The sequence below is a fragment of the Hyla sarda genome, chromosome 10 (assembly GCF_029499605.1).
Source record: "Hyla sarda isolate aHylSar1 chromosome 10, aHylSar1.hap1, whole genome shotgun sequence".
NCBI lineage: Eukaryota > Metazoa > Chordata > Amphibia > Anura > Hylidae > Hyla > Hyla sarda.
This window is the reverse complement of record NC_079198.1, coordinates 83958490-83984395: the sequence shown is the minus strand read 5'-3', so window position 1 is coordinate 83984395 and position 25906 is coordinate 83958490. Positions and strand designations below refer to the sequence as shown.

The window sequence follows — 25906 nt, the reverse complement described above, 5'->3', positions numbered from 1 at the left end:
TGCTTCATAATAAACTGACATCACTGTGCTTCATAATAAACTGTGACATCACTGTGCTTCATAATAAACTGTGACATCGCTGCGCTTCATAATAAACTGTGACATCGCTGCGCTTCATCATAAACTGTGACATCGCTGCGCTTCATCATAAACTGTGACATCGCTGCGCTTCATCATAAACTGTGACATCGCTGCGCTTCATCATAAACTGTGACATCGCTGCGCTTCATCATAAACTGTGACATCGCTGCGCTTCATCATAAACTGTGACATCGCTGCGCTTCATCATAAACTGTGACATCGCTGCGCTTCACAATAAACTGTGACATCACTGTGCTTCATAATAAACTGTGACATCACTGTGCTTCATAATAAACTGACATCACTGTGCTTCATAATAAACTGTGACATCACTGTGCTTCATAATAAACTGACATCACTGCGCTTCATAATAAACTGGAACATCACTGCGCTTCATAATAAACTGTGACATCACTGTGCTTTATAATAAACTGTGACATCACTGTGCTTCATAATAAACTGTGACATCACTGTGCTTCATAATAAACTGACATCACTGCTTCATAATAAACTGTCACATCGCTGTGCTTCATAATAAACTGTGACATCACTGTGCTTCATAATAAACTGTGACATCACTGTGCTTCATAATAAACTGTGACATCACTGTGCTTCATAATAAACTGACACGTCACTGTGCTTCATAATAAACTGTGACATCACTGCGCTTCATAATAAACTGACACGTCACTGTGCTTCATAATAAACTGGGACATCACTGCGCTTCATAATAAACTGTGACATCACTGTGCTTCATAATAAACTGACACGTCACTGTGCTTCATAATAAACTGTGACATCACTGCGCTTCATAATAAACTGACACGTCACTGTGCTTCATAATAAACTGTGACGTCACTGCGCTTCATAATAAACTGGGACATCACTGCGCTTCACAATAAACTGTGACATCACTGTGCTTCAGAATAAACTGTGACATCACTGTGCTTTATAATAAACTGTGACATCACTGTGCTTTATAATAAACTGTGACATCACTGTGCTTCATAATAAACTGTGACATCACTGTGCTTCATAATAAACTGTGACATCACTGTGCTTCATAATAAACTGACACGTCACTGTGCTTCATAATAAACTGACACGTCACTGTGCTTCATAATAAACTGTGACATCACTGTGCTTCATAATAAACTGTGACATCACTGCGCTTCATAATAAACTGTGACATCACTGCGCTTCATAATAAACTGTGACATCACTGCGCTTCATAATAAACTGTGACATCACTGTGCTTCATAATAAACTGTGACATCACTGTGCTTCATAATAAACTGTGACATCACTGTGCTTCATAATAAACTGTTACATCACTGCGCTTCATAATAAACTGTGACATCACTGCGCATCATAATAAACTGTGACATCACTGCGCTTCATAATAAACTGTGACATCACTGCGCTTCATAATAAACTGTGACATCACTGCGCTTCATAATAAACTGTGACATCACTGCGCTTCATCCTGTAATTTGATGTCACTGTGTATAACAACCCTGTAGTGACATCACAGTTTATTATTCTTGAATGCTGACTTCACTGTGTATATTTTCCCGGTACAATGACATCACTGTATAGTTACCCTCTACTGTGACAACACTGCGTTTATTAACCCTGTAGTGGCAAAACTGTTTATTGTCCCTGTACAGAGACATTACTGTTTATATTAACTCTGAACTGTGATTTCACTGTGCATATTTACCCTGTATTGTCACTCGCAGTGCAAGGTAAATATGTACAGTGACATTAGGGTATACAGGCTTAATATATACAGTGATGTCACAGTACAGGGATAATACACACAGTGATGTCACAGTACAGGGATAATACACAGTGATGTCACAGTACAGGGATAATACACAGTGATGTCACAGTACAGGGATAATACACACAGTGATGTCACAGTACAGGGATAATACACAGTGATGTCACAGTACAGGGATAATACACACAGTGATGTCACAGTACAGGGATAATACACACAGTGATGTCACAGTACAGGGATAATACACACAGTGATGTCACAGTACAGGGATAATACACACAGTGATGTCACAGTACAGGGATAATACACACAGTGATGTCACAGTACAGGGATAATACACACAGTGATGTCACAGTACAGGGATAATACACACAGTGATGTCACAGTACAGGGATAATACACACAGTGATGTCACAGTACAGGGATAATACACAGTGATGTCACAGTACAGGGATAATACACACAGTGATGTCACAGCACATGGATAATACACAGTGATGTCACAGTACAGGGATAATACAAAGTGATGTCAGAGTACAGGGATAATACACACAGTGATGTCACAGCACATGGATAATACACAGTGATGTCACAGTACAGGGATAATACACACTGTGATGTGTACAGCTGGTATCTACCACTATAAGGCCAGTGTATGTGGGAGTATTGGTATTTGTAAAATGAATTTTATACAGTAACAATTGGTGTTAGTCGGTCATTAGTCAGTCACAATGGTAGTCGTGGTCATGGTGTGGCAGTATTATTTGTTTTTGCTAGTAGCGCACACAACTAACAGTAAGCACCTTTTGTCTGGAGGTGCTGACCATTTTTATTTTTTTGTACTGGCATTATCAGTAATATTGGTGTCAGTAACAGTATGACCATAATATGTATGATGACAATATTTCCTCCCTGTATGCTGGTGTTATTGGTAATATTGGTCTCAGTATACAGGATTTGGTCAGTTACAGTATGATGGTAATATGTATGGTGATAATATTCCTCCTTGTATACTGATATTATTTGTAATATTAGTCTCAGTATACAGGTCATTGTTCGCACTAGCATCTAGCTCACTGGTGCGGCATGGAGCCGCTTTGCCTGCACACCCTGGAATTAAAGCATGAAGTCTTGCAAAAGATTGGTGAGTTGCCTGTAATTTTTCTACATCATTGCGATTGGATGAACTGTCTTTACCTATATTACATGAGCACCACATTATTGCAAGCCTGTGCTGTCTGATACTTTAGAGTCCGGATTATAGGACGAACTTATTTTTTGTGAACCACACAATACAGGTAGTGCCAGCACGCTTCTATCTACACATATATTACTTATGTTAATGTTTGACAGGGAACTGGCCAAAAAATAAGTGACATGTCACTTCTTCTTCACGTAGACACCTGCTGAAGCTGCCTTTGAAGTCAATGAGATCTTCATGGTCCCCCGATGCTGCCCTTGGCTTGGATATAATTTGCTCGTGCAATGTATAAATGTGGTGTGGTTATAATTGCCCCCCCTACTTTTGTCCTGGCCCCCAGTGTGCCCCCCCAAAATTTGAAAGCTGGAGACACCACTTACCCTACTGTGTTGATCCAGATTAGAGATGAGCGAACTTACAGTAAATTCTATTCGTCGCGAACTTCTTGGCTCGGCAGTTGATGACTTTTCCTGCGTAAATGAGTTCAGCCTTCAGGTGCTCCGGTGGGCTGGAAAAGGTGGATACAGTACTAGGAAAGAGTCTCCTAGGACTGTATCCACCTTTTCCAGCCCACCGGAGCACCGGAAAGCTGAACTAATTTATGCAGGAAAAGACATCAACTGCCGAGCCGAGAAGTTCGTGACGAATCGAATTTACTGTAAATTCGCTCATCTCTAATCCAGATGAAGGCATAAAATTCCTTCCCGCCTCTAACTAAATCCCTGGATCAACATTTCCACCTCCAGAAATCTATTAACCATAGCTTTAATACCATATCTTCCAATAAAGGCATCCAGGGCCCTCTTGAATATGTTCAATAGGTAAACCCTCACAGCACTTTGTGGCAGAGTTTTATATTCTCACCGCTTTAAAGCAGTAAAGAATCCCTGTCTGTAATGATGGTGGGACCTTCTTTTCTCTAGGAACTTATTTAATTTAGACAACCTCATTTTAGATTGGGGGGTCCCTCATGGAGAAGCTCACCGCAGTCAGTCTTCCTATTGGCACCACCTATTATCTAACACATTTTTTTAGATAAAAGCATGACTTACCGATCAAGCTTATCTCCAAAGTATTTTTAAAATATCTCCTGTCATTTTCTGGTGCATATTATGGCTTACTTCATACCAAGGTTAACTTGGGAGATTGCCAGTTTTTGGTGAGCCAAACATGTTCCAAAAAAGGGCCCAAATTTGCATGACATTTTTCATGTATTGCCCCATTGAACTTTCAGTTATTGGTAGGATCTTGAAACATGTACCGTATTTTTCACCCTATAGGACGCATCGGCATATAAGACGCACCCTATTTTAACCCCTTAACGACGCAGGACGTATATTTACGTCCTGCGCCGGCTCCCGCGATATGAAGCGGGATCGCGCTACGATCCTGCATCATATAGCGTCGGTCCCGGCGCTCATCAACGGCCAGGACCTGCGGCTAATACCACAAATCGCCGATCGCGGCAATGTGTGATATTAACCCTTTAGAAGCGGCGGTCAAATCTGACCGCCGCTTCTAAAGTGAAAGTGACCCGGCTGCTCAGTCGGGCTGTTCGGGACCGCCGCAGTGAAATCGCGGCGTCCCGAACAGCTTGCAGGACACCGGGAGGGCTCTTACCTGCCTCCTCGGTGTCCGATCGACGAATGACTGCTCCGTGCCTGAGATCCAGCAGGAGCAGTCAAGCGCCAATAACACTGATCACAGGCGTGTTAATACATGCCTGTGATCAGCATAGGAGATCAGTGTGTGCAGTGTTATAGGTCCCTATGGGACCTATAACACTGCAAAAAAAAAGTAAAAAAAAAGTGTTAATAAAGGTCATTTAACCCCTTCCCTAATAAAAGTTTGAATCACCCCCCTTTTCCCATAAAAAAAATAAAACAGTGTAAAAAAATAAAATAAATAAACATATGTGGTATCGCCGCGTGCGTAAATGTCCGAACTATAAAAATATATCATTAATTAAACCGCACGGTCAATGGCGTATGCGCAAAAAAATTCCAAAGTCCAAAAGAGCGCATTTTTGGTCACTTTTTATACCATTAAAAAATGAATAAAAAGTGTTCAAAAAGTCAGATCAAAACAAAAATCATACCGATAAAAACTTCAGATCACGGCGCAAAAAATTAGTCCGAATACTGCACTGTATGTGGAAAAATAAAAAAGTTATAGGGGTCAGAAGATGACATTTTTAAACGTATAAATTTTCCTGCATGTAGTTATGATTTTTTCCAGAAGTACGACAAAATCAAACCTATATAAGTAGGGTATCATTTTAACCGTATGGACCTACAGAATAATGATAAGGTGTAATTGTTACCGAAATATGCACTGCGTAGAAACGGAAGCCCCCAAAAGTTACAAAATGGCGTTTTTTCTTCGATTTTGTCGCACAATGATTTTTTTTCCGTTTCGCCGTGCATTTTTGGGTAAAATTACTAATGTCACTGCAAAGTAGAATTGATGACGCAAAAAATAAGCCATAATATGGATTTTTAGGTGGAAAATTGAAAGGGTTATGATTTTTAAAAGGTAAGGAGGAAAAAACGAAAGTGCAAAAACGGAAAAACCCTGAGTCCTTAAGGGGTTAAAGGTGCAAAATCTAGAAAAAAAGATTCTGCACCCAACAATGATCTTCAACCTGCGGACCTCCAGATGTTGCAAAACTACAACTCCCAGCATGCCCGGACAGCCAACGGCTGTCCGGGCATGCTGGGAGTTGTAGTTTTGCAACATCTGGAGGTCCGCAGGTTGAAGACCACTGGTAAAGGAGGTAATACTCACGTGTCCCCGCCGCTCTGGACCCGTCACCGCTGCCCTGGATGTCGCTCCATCGCTGTCGCTGCGTCCCCGGGGTATCCCCGTCGCTCCGGACATCTTCTTCCCCGGGATCCACGCTCTCCGTCGCCGCCATCACGTCGCCGTCATCACATCGCTAAGCACGCCGCTCCTATTGGATGACGGGATGGCGTGCGCGATGACGTGATGACGTCGAAGGAGAGCGCCGGCCATGCAGGGGATCCCGGCACGGAGCACACACCGAGAAGGCAGGTAAGGTCGCTCCCGGTGTCCTGTAAGCTGTTCGTAATGCCGCGATTTCACCGCGGCGGTCCCAAACAGCCCGACTGAACAGCCGGGTTAGTGTTATTTTCGCTTCAGACGCGGCGGTCAGCTTTGATCGCCGCGTCTAAAGGGTTAATACAGGGCATCATCGCGATCGGTGATGTCCTGTATTAGCCGTGGATCCCGGCCGTTGATGGCCGCAGGGACCGCCGCGATAGGTGTGTGTATTCGCCCTATAAGACGCACCAACTTTTCCCCCCCAGTTTTGGGGAAGAAAAAGTGCGTCTTATACGGCGAAAAATACGGTATATCCTCTAATGGCTTGTGGCATGTTCAAAGAATTGTCTAGGTTCATGTCCAGCCACCTCTCCACTAGTATTTCCTTTTCCTCCACAGACAACGGTGCATAAAGAACCATGGTCAGAGTAACAGGAGAAATAACCAGCCCAGAGCTGTACCTGAGGAGGCCTTTTATACCCTCCAAGTGCTGAAGGGCTTGAAGCATTAACTCTCACATTACCAGAGAGAAGTTAGCAGAGAAACCGTTCAGACATAAACAGCATATCTGAATAGGCCCCAAAGAAGAAAATACCAAAACACAGAAAAATGGACATTACAATAACCCTATGAGACTTGAGGCCACCTGGTAAGAAGGGGAGTAGGGTGGTCATTAACTCTCACCATGCTAATGCTAATAAGGGAGAAAGCAGAATGCTTCTTATAATCAAACAACACAAAGGTAGGATATCATACCCACAGTAACATAGGTAATTGATCTAAAATGTAAAAAAAACTGAATAAAACTTATACATAACGTGTCCTAGACAAATGAAAAGAAAATTACATTTGACCCGAAACATTGACTGCGAATATAACTTTTTATTTCTGAATATTTTTCACTTCTTGTTTTTAAACTTATTTTCTATTTTTAAGTCTGCATTAAGCAACGAGGCTTACACAAGAGCAGTTTCTGACAGGATTCCTTGCTATACATTTCTATCTGTGCGAGTTACATACCATTAAGGTGGGAATGTGACACGCAGGTTTGCTCAACACTGCTCGGTAATGTTTGGGTGTATTGTAAAGGCACAATGAGGTAATTGCTGGAAACGCCCATTACTCAGAAAGTCTTTAACCTATAAAAGAGAAGGTATCTCTCCATCTAGACACTTGTATGCTGTTCAGGAATAGCAGCTGTCCAAAGAATTTCACAGGGTTCTGTGTAGAAAGACTATCAGCACCGGCTTCTCCATCCAACCTGACAGATTTAAGGTAAGAGAAGATCCACAGAATATTATTCCGCAAGTATTATGACTTTTCGAGATGTTTTGGGCAAATATGAGACAAGCTTTTGTGTTGTTTTTGTCAGTAGCGGTTTGCCGCTTGTAACTCTCATATGGAGGACATTTTTGTCTAGTGTCTTTCTTGAGTTATCATACACGTTGATCTGAACTGAGGCAAGTGAGGCCTGAAGTTCTGTTTTTGTTTCTCCGGGTTATTATTTAACCCTGGATGAGTAGTCAAGCTCTTTGAAATTTTGGTAGGTTTTTCTGGATAATCATTGTAGCTGGTCGAAAGTTTGAGTCTTTGAAATGGTTTTGTATCTCTGTTTGAGTCTCTTTAGAACGTGGCACCATGTGCTTGTTTTTAGACTTTCTAACCCCTTTCACATTACCAGACGGCTTCTGTTTCTGTGATTCGATCAGTGATCATGTAAGGGTACGGCTAGTGAAATTCAACCGATTTGGCATGGCCAACTCCTTTCTAATGCGTATGGACAGGACATGTTTGTTTTGCTGATTCAACTTGATATCTCTTCACTTGACATAAAGTAGTAATTTTAATAGATTATTTAGCACATTAAGAAAATATATACAGTGGTCCCTCAAGTGTCAATATTAATTGGTTCCAGGACAACCATTGTATGTTGAGACCATTACTCTATGGAAACCTGGTAATTGGTTCTGAAGCCCCAAAATGTCATCCAAAAATAGGGAAAAAGTAAGGATTAAAAGAAAAATAAGTAGATAACTAATAGAGAGAAAGCAAGATCGTACATATAAAAGTAAGAAAGATCTGCTGGGAGCTGTAAATCACTGTCTGTCAGTGTTTCCCAACCAGCCTGTGTCCAGCTATTGCAAAACTACAACTCCCAGCATGCCCGGACAGCCGTTGGCTGTCCGGGCATGCTGGGAGTTGTAGTTTTGCAACAGCTGGAGACACCCCGGTTGGGAAACAATGGTTTATGTAGAGGACAGGAGCTTCTTCAGGGTCCTATACAGTACACACAGTGTCCCAAATGGAGCCACCCTTACTTGGTGTCCAAAAGGAGCAGCTAACCCTGGTACAGGTAAGGAGTAGTACAGAAAATGTATTTCCTCCCTGTACTGTAGGGGGCGCTACCAGACATCAGTCAGTGCATGCACTTCAGTAATACAGGTGATTTACCAGTAAAATGCCCATTCTGATTGGTCAGTTTCTCCAGTTGTGACAGGTATCACAGATCTGGCCTGTCTGTACATTGTGGCCCTCATTTACTAAGAAAATTGGGTTGTAAGTCTATGTTGCTTTCTTACCCGACTACTTTTTTCCCCTGGTATTTATGTCGCATCCTGTTTGTCGCACTTGGGTTTTGTTGGTTTTGGTTTCCAACTCCTCTGAGCTGTCGGGGGAAAAAATCCACAACAATACAACAAATTCGGGTGGGAAAGCTCAGAAATGTCGGGTTACGCCCATTTTTCGGGTTTGGGAGAATGCACATCGGGTCCGTCGGGGAAAAAATGTTGCATCGTGTCGCAGACTGGCGCACGATGTCTGCGACATGGCGCAGACAAAGATGCAACAAAAAAACCCGACAAAAGAGGTCGGGTTTAGAATAGTAAATGAGGGCCAGTATGTTGAGTCTGGTTTCAAGTTACAATGGTCCAGAAAAGACTAGTGTATGTTGAGGCCATTGTAAGTTGAGGGATCACTGTAGTTAATAGAGTAACTGCATTGAAAAAAAAATGACATTAATCAAGAACACCATATTTATGAAGAGACCTTAATAGTTTCAATGCAAAAACCATTTCAACTTGTGTGAAAGTAGATGTGGCACCTATTTACACACAGGGTTTACTGGTAGGATTGTCTTGCATTCTGCTCCACACTGTAGCTCTGTATGGGATATAGTGTTTTACGTGATCCCATAGCCGTGTTACCTTCATGCCCATAAACGGGCTTTTTTTTTTTTTTAACAATATCTATGTCCATGGCCAGCTTTGTTTGTGGCAAAAGTAAAGGGAAGTGCAGGAAAACATAATAGCAGCAAATTAACTCTGTTATTATCTTTTAGATTTTTACAAGATGTCTGGATTTACACGACTAACAGGTACGTTAGAAATTACATGCTATTTAAGTTTATCAAGAAAGATTAAAAAAAAAAAACTTTCTAAAACTGGCTGATCAAGAAGAAAAACTATTAGGGTATGGTATGAGTTAGAGATGAGCGAACTTACAGTAAATTCGATTCGTCACGAACTTCTCGGCTCGGCAGTTGATGACTTTTCCTGCATAAATTAGTTCAGCTTTCCAGTGGGCTGGAAAAGGTGGATACAGTCCTAGGAGACTCTTTCCTAGGAATGTATCCACCTTTTCCAGCCCACGGGAGCACCTGAAGGCTGAACTAATTTACGCAGGAAAAGCCATTAACTGCCGAGCTGATAAGTTCGTGACGAATCGAATTTACTGTAAGTTCGCTCATCTCTAGTAAGAGTGCTGCATTGCGAAATGTTTATCTCCTGTAGGGAAACAAAATGTTCCGTATATGGAAATCCTGAGAATGTCATAATTATGACAGTTCTCTGTAACATGCGGCCCATCTTGTGCAATAATGTCTAGCAAATAATGTAAGTAGGAATCATGACACACTCAGCTGATTAAGAATATAGGGGGAGATTTAGCAAAACCTGTGCAGAGGAAAGTTGCTGAGTTGCCCATAGCAACCAATCAGATTACTACTTTCATTTTTAACAAGGCCTCTGCAAAATGAAAGAAGTGATCTGATTGGTTGCTATCGTATGTGGCCAATGGTTGGTGCTATGGACCACTCGCCCTCTGTTCTTTCCTCCTGACATCCACAAACCTGTGTAGGAGAGAAATGCACACTGTACCATTCTCCCACAGCTGATGTATCTCTGGCTTCTCGGACATTGATAAATGTCTTATTTATGAAATATTTATTATTCTCAGGATTTCAACATGTGGGACAATGGTTTTTCCCCTACAGGAGGCAAACCTTGCACAGTGCAGAACTCGTTGGCATAATGACCTATATTTAGGGTGGCCGACTTTTCTTTTTTTTTTTTTTTTTTTTTTTTTTTTTTTTAAAAGCACAATGTATGCAAGACTCCCAACACTGGAGCTGAAGATCATGTGGGTTTTAAGTATGGGACTAACACTTTAAAGAGGACTTGTGGCCAGCTTATTATTATTATTTTTAATTTTTATTGCATAGTCATTAAATAGCTTAGCGCACCCTGATTACACACCTTTTTACAGTTGATACGCCCTTCTGTTCCCGAGATATAAAGGTTTATAGTTTGTCTGACAATTCAGGGAATCAGTCAAATGGTGACGTGAACTTAATTTTAATAATGGAGTGATCAGGTGATGGACGTACTTTTATAGTTAGGGGAGGTGGGGTGTATTAGGCATACTTGCCCTAAATGTGTAACATTCACACCCCCTGACTGTATAATCCCACCCATCACCTGTCATTTATATTATAAAATTAAGTTCCCGCCCATCTGATTCCCTGAATTGTCAAACTATGAACCCACATATCCCAGGAACAGAAGGGCTTATCAAGAAACTGTAAAAAGGGTGTGATCAGGATACCCTAAGCTATTTAACAATAAAAATACAATATTTTTGTTGATAGGCCACAGGTCCTCTAGAACTCTTTTTGGTATTTGCATTTTAACCTTTTCCTCCAACTTCAATGGCTGTCTATAAAAAGAATATGAATTAATTGTATTTGCTTCTTACTTCTCCTGAATTGTGTTTTCTGAAAGCTGGATAAATAAAATAAAGTATAAAGATAAAAACACAGCTGTTTTTAAAGGGGTACTCCAGCGCTTAGACATCTTATCCCCTATCCAAAGGACCACAGTTATCTTGCACGCTGAAACCTGTTAAAATCAGTCCCTGGAGCGTGATTTCAATGGGGTGCGGTGTGCAAGATCACGGGGGTCCCCAGCGGCGGGACCCCACGATCAAGCATCTTATCCCCTATCCTTTGGATAGGGGATAAGATGTCTAAGCACTGGAGTACCCCTTTAAGGTGTATAACTGTTTATGCACATCAAAAACAGCCACATCCACTTATACATTGAGCTGGGTATGGTAGCTCAGTTACATTGAAGTAAAGCTGACCTGCACGTTCACACCCTGTGGACAGATGGGGCACAATATTTGGAAGACATTACCCATATTTTTTCATCCTGGCCAACCTCCAGAGTTGATCTGCAAAGTTTGCCATGGAGAGAAGCAGCCCATGCTTGGCAGTCAGGTTGCCGAGGCTTGTGTATGGAACTCACAGGGTGTTGTATGGTAACCTCTAGAGTCCAGAGAGAGCTAGATGGGCTTGATAAACTCTTCTAAAAGGCTTAGTTAGCAGCAAATAGATTCTCTGCAAACCAGCAATGCAATAAGCCTCAAAACAAGTGTAGAACACTTTTAGGGTAGGGTCACATATGTCATATTTTGCTGCATATTTTCTGCAACTGATTTTGCTATACATTGACTTCAATGGGTAGGAAAATATGCAGTAGCAAATACCCTACACCTAAAGGCCAAGTCTCATGAACAAAAATGTATCCCCTATCTTTTGTATAGGGGACAAGTTTTAGCTCACGGGGGTCCAAGCGCTGGGGCCACCTGCGATCTCCTGTTTGGAGCCCCAGTGCGCTAGCTTTGGAGCACGTCACGACCCCCACCTGAAGCAGAAGCCGCCACGCCCCCTCCATATAGTTCTATGATAGAGCCGAAGATTGCCGAATATAAAAATAAATAACAACAAACCCCAGGGGGTTGCAGGGCAATAACTAATAACAAAAACTTTAGGGGAAGCCCCCAAAGGGGTACCCTTAACTAGAACCCCCCCCCCCCCCAAAATTATTAAAAGATAACTTTTATTATCATTTAAAATAGAAAATAGTGTAGTGACAATTGATTACACGGTGTGTGTGTGTGTGTGTGTGTACCACAATGGTTAAAATTGACTTGCCGCCAGTCCTCTGATGCTGGGTTGCCAGCGAAACACCATCAGGACTCTGGCTCGTAGTTAACTATTAAAACGCAGTGGTTTCTGTCAGCACAATCATGCACTACTTTTTTTTTTTTTTTTTTTTTAGTTTAGGGTACCTTTTTGGGGGGCTTCCCCTAAAGTTGTTGTTGTTAGAAGATTGCTGAATGGCTCTCCCCTAGAACTACAGTATATGGAGGGGGTGTGGCGGCCTCCGCTATAGGCAGGGGTCGGGACGTGCTCCTGTGCTAGCACACCAGGGCTCCAAAAAAGGGAATCGCGGGGGGCCCCAGCACGATCTAAAACTTATTTCCAATCCTTCAGGGGTTTTATATCGTGGGGGGTCCTTCAATGTGTATTTGTTAAACCCAGGTAGAAAGGCTGTATGTTTAATTTTACACAGAAAATACACGTAACAAGGCTTTTAATGCATATTTATGTTAAAAATACAGGTCAGCCCACTGCTTTGCTCAACTTGCTAGGTATTGTAATGTGATAGCTTTTATTGGCTCACTTTGCAGTGACACTGCTGGGATTTGTAGTGCACAAACTGGACATCATTATACAGGTGACGGGTCACTATCTGAGGTCAGCCCACTGCAAAATGCTTCACTCAGCTTGCTGTTTACTGTACTGCTGCTAGGTGTGCTGGGCTAGCCTGACATCGTCTCAGTGTTTCCAGCAATTCCTTATTATTTAGGCACCAAAACACCATGTGTTTCTTATCCCTTCTGCTAAAAAAAAAATAGTGCTGATGCCAGGCTTGTGTGAGCTGAGCATGGTAAAGTTTGAATGCTTGGCAAGCCACTTTCACCCCTCAAGTTCTGAGTGATGGCAAGTTTGCCAGGCTCGGCACACTCATCTCTTACCTTGGCAATCTGACTGCTTAGCATGAGCTGTGTGTCTTCCAAACTTTGTAGAACATGTGGGAGGTAGGATTGGTTCCTATTCTGGTAGATGCTTTGGGAAAGTCTTTCCTAATCTCTCAAGTAGGACCTAACTAGGTCCTATGCACTATATATAAGGCTCCTACACAAATCCATAATTCTTGAGTGCATAAGCTGTAAAAGGTCCAACACACATACATTTACCATAAGAAATCAACAGACCAAAAGGAAAAGCAGGAGTTCCTAACAAATAAGTAAGCAAATAGGAGGAGAAAATACCATGTTTTTGGCTGTTTGTCAGTTATAAAGGTCTAGCGTTGCAGTAAGCTGCTCTATTTAGATAGAAGTCTTGGGAACCCTTCTACTGATTGATGGGGGTAAAGATATCTTGTGCATATGCGAGAAATATACCTTGTAGGAAACAACTTTTGGCATGTTATGTTGATCTGTCTAGTTTATTTGGTCAGTTCCCATGCAAAGCACAACAATGCTTATTGAAAAAGAAAAGTCCAAATGAGCTCACCCCTATAGCCCGCTGTGGCACAGACTGATGTGGACCATCATCATAGTGTGTGTGTGTGTGTGTGTGTGTGTGTTATAAAAAAATGTCTAGCACAGCTTGGCTCTGACTTAAAAGCTTCCAATCATTATTCGAATCTTAGAGACATAACACAATGTGCAAAGAACTGGACTAAGGGAGGGACACTGATCGAACACATCAGCTACCTGTTTTTTGCACATCGTGTCATGTCTCTAAGATTTGAATAAAGATTGGGAGCTTTTACGTCGGCATCAAGCGGTGCTGGACATTTTTCCTTTGTTTCAGCACGCTTATTGAAGAAAATATTGTAGGGAATTAATTCAAACTTTAATTTCATAATTTTTTTTTTTTTTCCTGATTACAGATTCTGTGGAAAAGGGATTCATAGGGGTTAAGTCCCTATTTGTAGTAATCAAGAATTTCGAGAACTGTCCTCTGACTGCTTACCCAGAACAGTCTATTATCACTTTCAAATCAGATGTACAAGGTAGGTTTCAGTCGTCTGGTGTCATTTAACATAGTTTTTTTTATTTATTTATTTTTTGATTTACCCTTTCACGGCTGGCAGGCAGGGCCTTTGAAGGAATTTGGGGGCCCCAAGCAAAATGGACATGGAGGGGGCCCCCTCCTTGATGATCATGCACATCACGCTCTAGGGCTGTCATCAGGACATAGTAACCAACCACATTATGTGCAGCAGAGTCCTAGTGATTTGTCTATATATATTTTTTTTGTAGGCGGGACTGTACTTCTTCCTGGGTGTTACGCCGAGCGCTCCGGGTCCCCGCTTACCTGCAGCGTTTACCTGCTCGCAGCGCCCCGGTCAGACCTGCTGACCGGGAGCGCTGCGTTAGTGTCTCTATCAGGGATGCGATCCGCAATGCGGGACGCGCCGCGTCGCGGTTTGCTTCCCAGCCTGCTTACCAGTCCCAGCTCCCTAGGGCACGCTGGCTCTCTGCGATTTAAAGGGCCAGTGCGCCTCTGATTGGCGCCTGGCCCAAATTAGGGATTTCACCTGTGCACTGGTCTATATTACCTCACTTCCCCTTCCCTGTATTGCCGGATCTTGTTGCCATTGTAACAGTGAAAGCGTTCCTTGTATGTCCCAAGCCAGTGTTCCAGACCTCCTGCCGTTGCCCCTGACTACGATCCTTGCTGCCTGCCCTGACCTTCTGCTACGTCCGACCTTGCTCTTGCCTAATCCCTTGTACCGCGCCTATCTCAGCCGTCAGTCGGGGTTGAGTCGCTATCGGGTGGAACGACCTGGGGGTTACCTGCCGCAGCAAGTCCATCCCGCTTTACGGCGGGCTCTGGTGATTACCAGTAACCCCTTAGACTCCGTTCCCCTGGTACGGCCCACGTCATCACACCACTGACACAGAGGATCCAGTATCCTCTCAGTACCCGGATCCTGACACTGGGTTAGACAGGTGACCTGTACTGGAGAGTTTACCTTATCTCGCTGTATTTCACCTGGCATTTCATTTCCTCGGTGAATACAGTGGAGAAGAATTTGTTTAATATATTTGCTTTTTCCTGATCCCTGTTTATAATTTCTTCATTTTTTTTTTTTTTTTTAAAGGGCCTACACTTTCATTTTTTTTTCTTTTTTTTTTGCCATTTATATAGCTAAAGAACATTTTGGGGTTAGTTTTACTCTCTTTGGCAATGAGTCTTTCTGTCTCTATTTTTGCGGCTTTTATCTGTTTTTTTACAGGGGTGACAGAGGGGTGAAAATGGGTGACAAGGATGTGGACAATCAGGGATGGACAGGGATGACAGAGGGGTGGATAGAGGATGGCCAAGGTGGACATGGATGACAGGAGGGTGGAAATGGGAGTCAGAGGGGTGGACAAGGGTGACAAGCGGTTAAGAGAGGGGTGGACTGGGGTGACAAAGGGACAGAGGGGTGAATAGGGGTTGGACATGGGTGACAGATGTAGACTGGGGGGTGAACATGGATGACAGGAGGGTGGACACAGGAGATATGGGGGGTAAATAGGGATGACAGGAGGGTGGACAAGGGGGGGGGGGGGATAAAAGAGGGGTGAATAGGGGGATGGACATGGGTGACAGGGATGGACAGGGGGGAGGACAAGGTTGACATTGGTGAGAGGGGGGGGAATGGAGATTTGTGATATTTAATTTATATAATCTCTTAAAACGTTATGTTTTACAGCTTTAAAAAATCTTTTCATTGCCATATTGTGACCCCTGTATCTTTTTTCTGTCTACCTACAGTACAGACCAAAAGTTTGGAAACACCTTCTCATTCAGTTTTCTTTATTTTCATAACTATGAAATTGTAGATTCACACTGAAGGCCTCAAAACTATTAACACATGTGGAATTATATACATAAAAAAAAAGTGTGAAACAACTGAAAATATGTCACATTCTAGGTTCTTCAAAGTAGCCACCTTTTGCTTTGATTACTGCTTTGCACACTCTTGGCATTCTCTTGATGAGCTTCAAGAGGTAGTCACCTGAAATGGTCTTCCAACAGTCTTGAAGGAGTTCCCAGAGATGCTTAGCACTTGTTGGCCCTTTTGCCTTCACTCTGCGGTCTAGCTCACCCCAAACCATCTCGATTGGGTTCAGGTCCGGTGACTGTGGAGGCCAGGTCATCTGGGGCAGCACCCCATCACTCTCCTTCTTGGTCAAATAGCCCTTACACAGCCTGGAGGTGTGTTTGGGGTCATTGTCCTGTTGAAAAATAAATGATGGTCCAACTAACGCAAACCGGATGGAATAGCATGCCGCTGCAAGATGCTGTGGTAGCCATGCTGGTTCAATATGCCTTCAATTTTGAATAAATCCCCAACAGTGTCACCAGCAAAGCACCCCCACACCATCACACCTCCTCCACCCCAGCACACCTGTGAAGTGAAAACCATTTCAGGTGACTACCTCTTGAATGTGCGATTGGTGATTGCTCGTACAGTACAAAGCAATAGAGGATAGAAAATGCAGTTGTAAAACCATTTCAAAAAGACATATCAGTGGAGTGGAATAATTTGTCCACAATCAGGATGACAGCTGTGGCCAAAACACATCTATAGAGTATAATCTCAGAGACCTGCAGGTTAAGATGTCAGAGAATTGCCAGAACACTGAAGCGGCTAATCTTTTAGCAGAAGTATTTGGGTGGATCCAGAAACACCTGCAAAATGTATGCAATAATAGTGAAAGTAATGGAAGGTAGATGATCCTGTATTATCCATGTAATTTGAAGCCCAGTAAAGACCTACAAATTAAATGAAATCTCTGTCTCCTTATCAATTTGTTCTACCAGAAGTAGCACAGAAATAAAACACAAAAGGGTAAGATGCACCTTTATGTATCAAAACCTGTGCAGAGGAAAAGTCGACCAGGTGCCCATAGCAACCAATCAGATCTCTTCTTTAAATTTTAACAAGGCTGCTGCAAAATAAAAGCGATCTGATTGGTTGCTATAGGCCAGGGGTAGGGAACCTTTTGGTAGTGCTGTGCCCAATATTTTTTTTTTTTTTTTTCAAAGTCTCTTGATGTGCCGGCAACATGTGGGTGGGGTGTGTTTTTTTTTGTTTTTTTTTTTTATACAGATTTGTCCCTATATATTGTTCTCGCTGCAAGGACCTTACAGTGAGAACAACCATTTTAACTCAGACCTGTGTAACACAGACCCGAGAATCACCACCCACCATAATACAGACCCCAGAATCGCCATCCACCATAATACAGACCCCAGAATCAGTCCCCACCATAATACAGACCCCAGAATCACCACCTACCATAATACAGACCCCAGAATCAGTCCCCACCATAATACAGACCCCAGAATCACCACCTACCATAATACAGACCCCAGAATCAGTCCCCACCATAATACAGACCCCAGAATCACCACCTACCATAATACAGACCCCAGAATCACCACCTACCATAATACAGACCCCAGAATCAGTCCCCACCATATACAGACCCCAGAATCGCCACCCACCATATACAGACCCCAGAATCACCACCTACCATAATACAGACCCCAGAATCAGTCCCCACCATATACAGACCCCAGAATCACCACCTACCAGAATCACAATCCCCCATAATACAGACCCTCCCTCCATTACATAATACAGACCCCAGTAATTTTGTGCAATAATATAAATACAGTTACATTAACTGACTCACAATTTACATCTTTTATGGTCAGCGTTGTCCTCTTTACTTCTGTTCTCCTTCTGGCTCAGACCACCATGACTACTTCTTCCAAACAAAACCCATCACTGCAGCGTCTGCAAGACAAACATCTTAGTTTCTGCATTTTTCCAGTGTAGTCCCCAGAAGTGCCGAACTCGATGGAGTTTATTCCATTCCAAACAGCGTTATAGAGCAAACTACGTTTCAGCGACCTGTCTTCGCCTTTGTCAAGCATGAGAGGCGACGAAACGTAGCCTGCTCTGTATCACTGTTAGAAATAGAATAAACTGCACTGAATTCTGCACTTTATACTTTGGTGAGCTACGATTTTCCTTTGGATATATGTAGGTAGGTAGCTATGCAGGTAGGTAAGTAGATATGGAGGTAACAATATTAGAGTAGAAGAAATATGGAGGTAAGTTCGTAGGTAGGTAAATGGGTGGGTAGGTACCTAGGTAGAAAGTAGGTAATTAGGTTGCTATGTAGGTGGATATGTAGCCAGGAAATTAATAAGGTAGGTAGCCAGGCAGGTTATTGTGTCGGCAGCCAGTGCTCCTTCATATCCAAATAATCAGCGCCCCCCTCCCCGTCACATGCAGTCTCCATCAGTTGCACCCCCTTCCCCAATCATCACTTGCACTACCCATCCCATAAAAAAAAAAAAAAATTTACTCACCTATGTCGCAGGCAGGGATCTCCTGGGCAGGACAGGCTGGCTGCATTCTTCTCCCACTACAGTGCAGGCGCCAATGAGTGACGTCATCGGCGCCTGCGCTGCGTGGGGGCAGAGGTCACAGGTCTCCTCTCAGTGAAGCCGCAGCTCACACTGAGAGGAGACTTAAGCTGTGTGTGTGTGTGTACACAGTTTAAAGCGGCGCTCGCTCGCCTGGGGATCCTGGGGACCCATTTCAGGTTTTAATAGAAATATCGATCAAAATACTACATGTGAATCCAGTCTAAGGGTAGGGTCACATGTAAATGATCCTCAGCGTATTTGATTGCCGCTGCGAGCAGGGCAGGGGTGGGGCGGGTGAGTGGTTGGGTGGCAACAGCTGGAGGCACACTATGGGTCGGGTCACCGGTGGATTCACATAGTAAAATACTCTACAGATCCGTTACATGTGTGTGTGGTGAACCACGGGGTGTGTAGGTGGATGGGGCAGATGGTATTAACCCCAAGGGCAAGGTGTTATTAACCCCTAATGTTCGTGACGCCTGAGTGGTTTTTGGGTATCGGGAACCACCCAAACGATATCTCCGCTATCCCAATGGGTAGGCAGTGAAATAAGAGTCCACAACCAGGTTATGGTTTAACAGAGGCTTTACTGAGGTCAGACAGGTGTTATAGTCTATAGTGTAGAAGCCCATAGGTCAAGCTGCATGTCATGTTTTTTACTGGTGCTCTCTGGGTAACATAAACATAACATGTAACATCTCACAGGTTCTTTAGACAATTACATTAGTCCTCCAAAAGGTGTTTTATACTGGCTATACATTAGTATACTGACTATACATATAATACAATAAAAAAATAACCTTAAAGTAACAGCAGGAGAGCCTCCAGGTCACTGAGGGACTCAACCTGACAGGGCCTAAGTGTAGTGCAGGACCATATCCTGTACTGGGACATTACATGTGACCCTACCCTTAAGCTGCATTTTCATTTTTGAATGTTCCTATTAACTGCATTAGGTAATGCAATGGAAAACACATAGGGGCATAAACTAAGCCGTGCCAACAGTGTATACATTCAAAAGTTACAGATTTTGCACAAAAATCTGACAGTATGGTGTCCCAGTATGGGATATGGTCCTACAGTCCCATCAGGTTGAGTCCCTATATGTCCCCGGGGCTCCCCTGCAGTGTCTCCCTCTGTGTATATAAGTTTTCACATTAAAGAGTAAAGGACCTGTATTGTTAGTCACATGATTATGTCACATGTTTAACATTATTGTGATGTCCCAGTACGGGATATACTCCTGTACAGTACTTGGGCCCTGTCAGGTTGCGTCCCTCATTGTCCTAGGGGCTCTCCTGCAACGTCCTCCCATAGTAGTAAGTATAGTGTTCTAAATATAGTGCATAATGTTATGTATAGGTGTATAAAGGACCTTTTTTGGAGGTATCACCTGTTATGTTCATATGATGTGTTGTTACCCAGAGAGCACCAGTTGACTTGCAGCTTGACCTATGGGCATCTTGCTCAGCCCCCCTTTAAAAGAGGGGGAGCCATTACAATCTCTCTAATAGATCCTGCTGAGGAACAGCAAAGCACAGACATCACAGATCCTGTGTCCAGTACACCTGGAGGCCCTAAAGCCTGCACACCAGCCACATTGTCAGTATGTCAACTCCTATGTCTGCTGTCTCTACCAAAGTCAAGTCAATTATAGTCAGAATGGCTGTATTGAAGTCTTACCCAAAAGTACTGCAAGTCTCAGCAAGCTGCAAGGGCCTTTCCATGTTACTGGTCGACTCTCTGGGATTCTGGCCTAGCTGTAAAGACTTTAACAACTGTCTAACCTCAGTAAAGCTGTTACCCTTACCTGGTCTTGGACAATTATTGCTCTGCCTAACCTTGGGATAGTGGTGCTACTGTTCTGGTGGTTACCGGGGAAAAACCACTCTGGCGTCACGAACATCAGGGGTTAATAACACCTTGCCCCTGGGCTATACCATCTGCCCCATCCACCTACACCCTTCACACCCCGTGGTCACACCACAACTTTGGCATCACCACATGATTGTATTGTTACCCAGAGAACCCCAGTGACCTATGGGCTCCTTGCACAGCCCCCCCCCCTATATAATATGGGGAGGAGCTGCAATCTCTCTCTCTTTCCATGCTCTTAGTTCTTGCTGAGGTCCAGTGCAGTTAAGTGTTTCAGTGCCTGTGTCCAGCCATTGGAGGCCTCAAATCTAAATTACTGCAGCCACCAGTCGGTCCTGAGTAAGTAGTCATCTCAATTGTCTGTCACCATCTCAAGTCATCTTTAGTCTCTGTGGCCAGCATTAGTCTGTCAAGTCACAGCAAGCGTGCAAGGTCTCTGTCACTGGCCAACTCTCTGGGATACTGGTTGAACTGTATAGACTGTACCATCTGTCTAACTTCAGTAAAAGCTACTGTTACCCTTAAAGGGGTATTCCAGGAAAAAAATTTTTTTTATATATATCAACTGGCTCCAGAAAGTTAAACAGATTTGTAAATTACTTCTATTAACCCCTTAAGGACCAGGCCATTTTACACCTTAGGACCAGAGCGGTTTTTGAACATCTGACCACTGTCACTTTAAACATTAATTACTCTGGAATGCTTTTAGTTATCATTCTGAGATTGTTTTTTTTCGTGACATATTCTCCTTTAACATGGTGGTAAATTTTTGTCGATACTTGCATCCTTTCTTGGTAAAAAATCCCAAAATTTGATGAGAAAATTTAAAATTTAGCATTTTTCTAAATTTGAAGCTCCTCTGCTTGTAAAGAAAATGGATATTGCCCAAAAAATTTTTATTCACATTTCCAATATGTCTACTTTATGTTTGCATCATAAAATTGACGTGTTTTTACTTTTGGGAAAACACCAGAGGGCTTCAAAGATCAGCAGCAATTTTCCAATTTTTCACACAATTTTCAAACTCACTATTTTTTTCACAATCTTCATTTTTTACACTTGCATGTTCTTGTAGACCCAATTTTTTTATTTTTACAAGGGATAAGAGGAGAAAATGTATACTTGTATTTTTAGCCCAATTTCTCTCGAGTAAGCACATACCTCATGTCTATGTAAAGTGTTCTGCGGGCGCAGTAGAGGGCTCAGAAGTGAAGGAGCGACAAGGGGATTTTGGAGAGTACGTTTTTCTGAAATGGTTTTTGGGGGGCATGTCACATTTAGGAAGCCCCTATGGGGCCAGAACAGCAAAAGAGAAAAATAAACACATGGCATACCATTTTGGAAACTAGACCCCTTGAGGAACGTAACAAGGAATAAAGTGAGCCTTAATACCCCACAAGGGTTTCACGACTTTTGCATTGGTTACCCCAAATTTTTCATTTTCACAAGTGGTAAAAGGAGAAAATGTCATTGTAAATGTGTAAATACATTTCTTTGGAGTAAGGACATACCTTAAGTCTGGGCCTAAACAGCGTGCACACCGGTCTCGGAGGTGCCGGAGATCAGTCAGGGTCCTTGAGCTTTGGCTTTCTCCTATGGAGCCAGAACAGTGGGACCCCCCCTCAAGGGGCATTACATGGGGTAAATAACTGGGGTACACGAAGTACCTAAAATGGGGTACAGTGGGACATAAAATTATAAAACAGATTATGTTCCCAGAATGATGACCCAGAGCATAGCCAAAACAAAAAATATGCCTGCCCCAAACCTTATGCTCTGCATCCTCATTCTGGAATGTGATGTGTGTGTGGCCATCCCTAACTCGTTGCCTCAAATGCGCACCCCGCTCAAGTGGGGAGAGCGCTGCGCATTTGAGGCAACATAAAAAGTCCCCGATGATAGTGACTCAGTGACCCATGACCCATTTTTATTAAAAAAAATAGATAAAAAATACCCCGCGGTCTTATCAGGTGTGTTTTTTTTTTTTTTTTTTTTTTTTTTTTTTTTTGGGCAATTTAGTGGTTTTATGGGGTTAAAACTTTGTACTCTGGACTTGGTACATTTGGGTCAAATTGTGGAAAATTTAAAATGAAAAGGGAAAATTTAGAACTCCATGGAAGTGTGATACTCCCTGAAGCAATCCTTAATGCAGAGGCCAGGATTATCTGGGCAAGTGTCACATTGAGTGGTGGTGTCCTTCCGAATCCCCCTCTTGTAACACACTCTGCATCTTTTCTGGGCTCGTCCCTTCTTTCCAGTGTGGGGGACCTCACCTGGAAAGTGTTGGCCTGGGATGATCCTGGCACCTATTACTTCAGTTCCTTGGGAAGTCCGGCCTGCTCTTTCCCGGTCGCCAAAGATCAGGACCTTTAGGACTTCTTCTTGGAACTGGAGGAATGTCCCTGTGTTGCCAGCATACTGGCACAGTACAAAAGTGTTGTACATGACAACCTGTACCATGTAGCCCGCAACTTTCTTGTACCATACCCGTGTTTTCTGCATGGCGTTATATGGCTTGAGGACTTGATCAGAAAGATCAACTCCCCCCCCCCCCCCCCCATATACCGATTGTAGTCCAGAATACAATCGGGCTTGAGGACCGGAGTTGTGGTACTTCGTACAGGGACAGGTGAGCTGCCGTTACCATGAATAGGTGTCTTAACAAAATTTAGAGGGAGGCCTCTCTGGTTTTTCCGCACTGTCCCACAAGCGGACGTGGATCTGGCGGCAAGGGATGTGAACAGAAGGATGCTGGTATAAAAGTTGGCATACACGTGGTAACCCTTATCCAGCAATGGGTGCACAAGCTCCCAAACGATTTTCCCACTAACACCCAGAGTGGGGGAACAATCTGGGGGTTCAACACGGGAATCTCGTCCCTCATACACTCTAAACTTGAGAGTGTACCCGGAGGTATTCTCACAAAGTTTCTAGAGCTTCACGCCATACCACGCCCGCTTCGAGGGAATATACTGGCGGAAGATGAGTCTCCCCTTAAAATTGATAAGAGACTCATCAACCGAGAGCTCCCTGAGGGGTACATAGGCCTCCAAAAATTTGGCCCCTAAGTGATCGATGAACGGCCTCACTTTGTAAAGCCGGTCATAGGTGGGATCACCTCGGGGTGGACATGCCTCATTATCTGCATAATGCAGGCACTTCCAAATGGCCTCGAACTGCCTCCGTGTCATGACCATACTGTAAAGTGGGGTCTGGTATAGGATGTCCCCGCTCCAGTACTGTCTGACACTGGGCTTTTTGACCAGGCCCATATGCAGCAAGAGGCCCCAAAATGTCCTAATTTCTGCTGCATCAATGGCGCACCATTCATTGGGCCTGGCCAAAAAAGAATCAGGGTGGTGGGCGATGAACTGCCTGGTGTACAGATTTGTCTGCTCCACCATGTGCTTGACAAAGCTGTCACTGAAAAAATAACTGAAATAGTCAATTTCAGTGAATCCAGAATTGTCAATCCGGATTCTGGAGTCGCCAACAAACTCCGGAACCCGTGGCTGATGACCCTCTGGGGGTCTCCAGAAAGGTTCACCGGAAGGGGGCTCCGGTAAACTTGTCTGGGGGGGTCGGACTCCTAGTACGAGCGGCATCACCACTCGCACTAGTGCCAGCCACTGGGCCACTATCATGGGGGGGGGGGTGCGTGGCCTCGCCTCCGAGGCCGTGCAGGGGGCTCATCATCACTACTAGATGAGGAGGACTATGAAGAACACAGGAATGTTGGATCTTCATCGTCCTCAATGACAGATTCAGAGTTGGAGGCAAGAAAAGCGTATGCCTCCGCTACCGAAAATGCTCGGCGAGCTATAGCCTTTTTTTTTCTACGGTGGCAGGGGGTTTATGTACTGTGTGTGTGCTTGGTGTATACTATATATAACTGTGTGTGATTTAGAAATCACACACTGTTATATTGGGGGGGGGAAATGCTGCAGCCCAAAAAATTGGGGGGGGGGGGGGGGGGGATGCTAATGCAGCGCCCTGAACCCCCTAATAGGGCCCTGGTCACACTGAAACTGCAGAAGACCCTTGGGGACCTATAAGGGGTCGGGAGGGGGGGGGATTTTTTTTTTTTTTTTTTACTATTTACCCTACCTTTCCCTGATCTATGGGGGGCTTCTTTGGAGGCTCCGATCTCGGCAGAGGTTGGGTCCATGGCTTCCTCCAACAGCTCTGACCGCTGACTGAACCCAGCCAGCCGCGGAAGCTGCAGGAGGATGCTGTTAACGCCTCCCCTGCCGGCTGCTATTTCCTGGACGATCGTCCAGCCAATAGCAGCGATCCTGGGGGGGGGGGGGGGTGGCGAAATCGCCACCTCCCCATAGATACAGTGGGTGATAGGGGGTGTATCATACACCCCCGATCACCTTGTATCTCCGGGTCAGCGGGTCACACGTGATCCGCATCGCCGGAATAGCCGCAAATCGCATGTGTGAATTCACATGCGATTTGCGGCAATCGCCGACATTGGGGGGGGGGGGGGGGGTCTAATGACCCCCCTGGGCATTTGAACGGGATGCCTGCTGAATGAGCTCCTTAAGACCCAGGGTGTCGGGACGTAACGTTACGTCATGGGTCCTGTAGGGGTTAAAAAAATCTTAATCCTTTCAGTACTTATGAGCTGCTGAAGTTGAGTTGTTCGTTTCTAAGTGCTCTCTGACACGTGTCTCGGGAACTGTCCAGAGTAGAAGCAAATCCCCATAGCAAACCTCTTCTACTCTGTGCAGTTCCCGAGACAAGCTGAGATGTCAGAAGAGAGCACTGTTGCCAGACAGAAAAGAACAACTCAACTTCGGCAGCTGATAATTATTGGAAGGATAAAGATTTTTTTTAATAGAAGTAATTTACAAATCTGCTTAACTTTCTGGAGCCAGTTGATAGATAAAGTTTTTTTTCTTGGAACACCCCTTTAACCTTGCCTTGGACTCTTTATTGCCCCTGCCTGACCTAGGACTAGCGGTACTCCCTTCAGGTGGTTAGATAGGAAAACCACGCCCTGGCATCATGAACACAAAGGGGGTAATACCATCTACCCCTGGGCAACACCATCTGCCCCTTACACCTCACACCCCGTGGCCCATCACAACAGGCATTATACAATGTACGACAATAGGAGAGTAGTATATATGAGTGATCAGCAGATTGCATGTCAGAGTAATAAGTAAAAAAAAAACAAAAAAATTCATTTATTAAAATAATAAACAAAAAAAATCCACTAAATACTTGAGATAAATATAATCTGATATCAGCCTTC

General features: G+C 43.7%; 1 protein-coding gene across 4 annotated transcripts in view; it reads left to right on the top strand.

Annotated features, from left to right (window-relative positions):
- Positions 1-25906, top strand: part of LOC130294632 (uncharacterized) — a 181529-nt gene that overhangs the window by 111839 nt on the left and 43784 nt on the right. For 3 of the 4 annotated variants that reach the window (XM_056544782.1, XM_056544781.1, XM_056544784.1), the window contains 2 exons: positions 9469-9504; positions 14213-14335. In XM_056544782.1, the coding sequence (XP_056400757.1) occupies positions 9469-9504; positions 14213-14335 (159 nt within the window). Of the gene's footprint in view, positions 1-7243; positions 7407-9468; positions 9505-14212; positions 14336-25906 lie in introns of those variants that run through there. The other variant, XM_056544783.1, reaches the window with a different exon arrangement.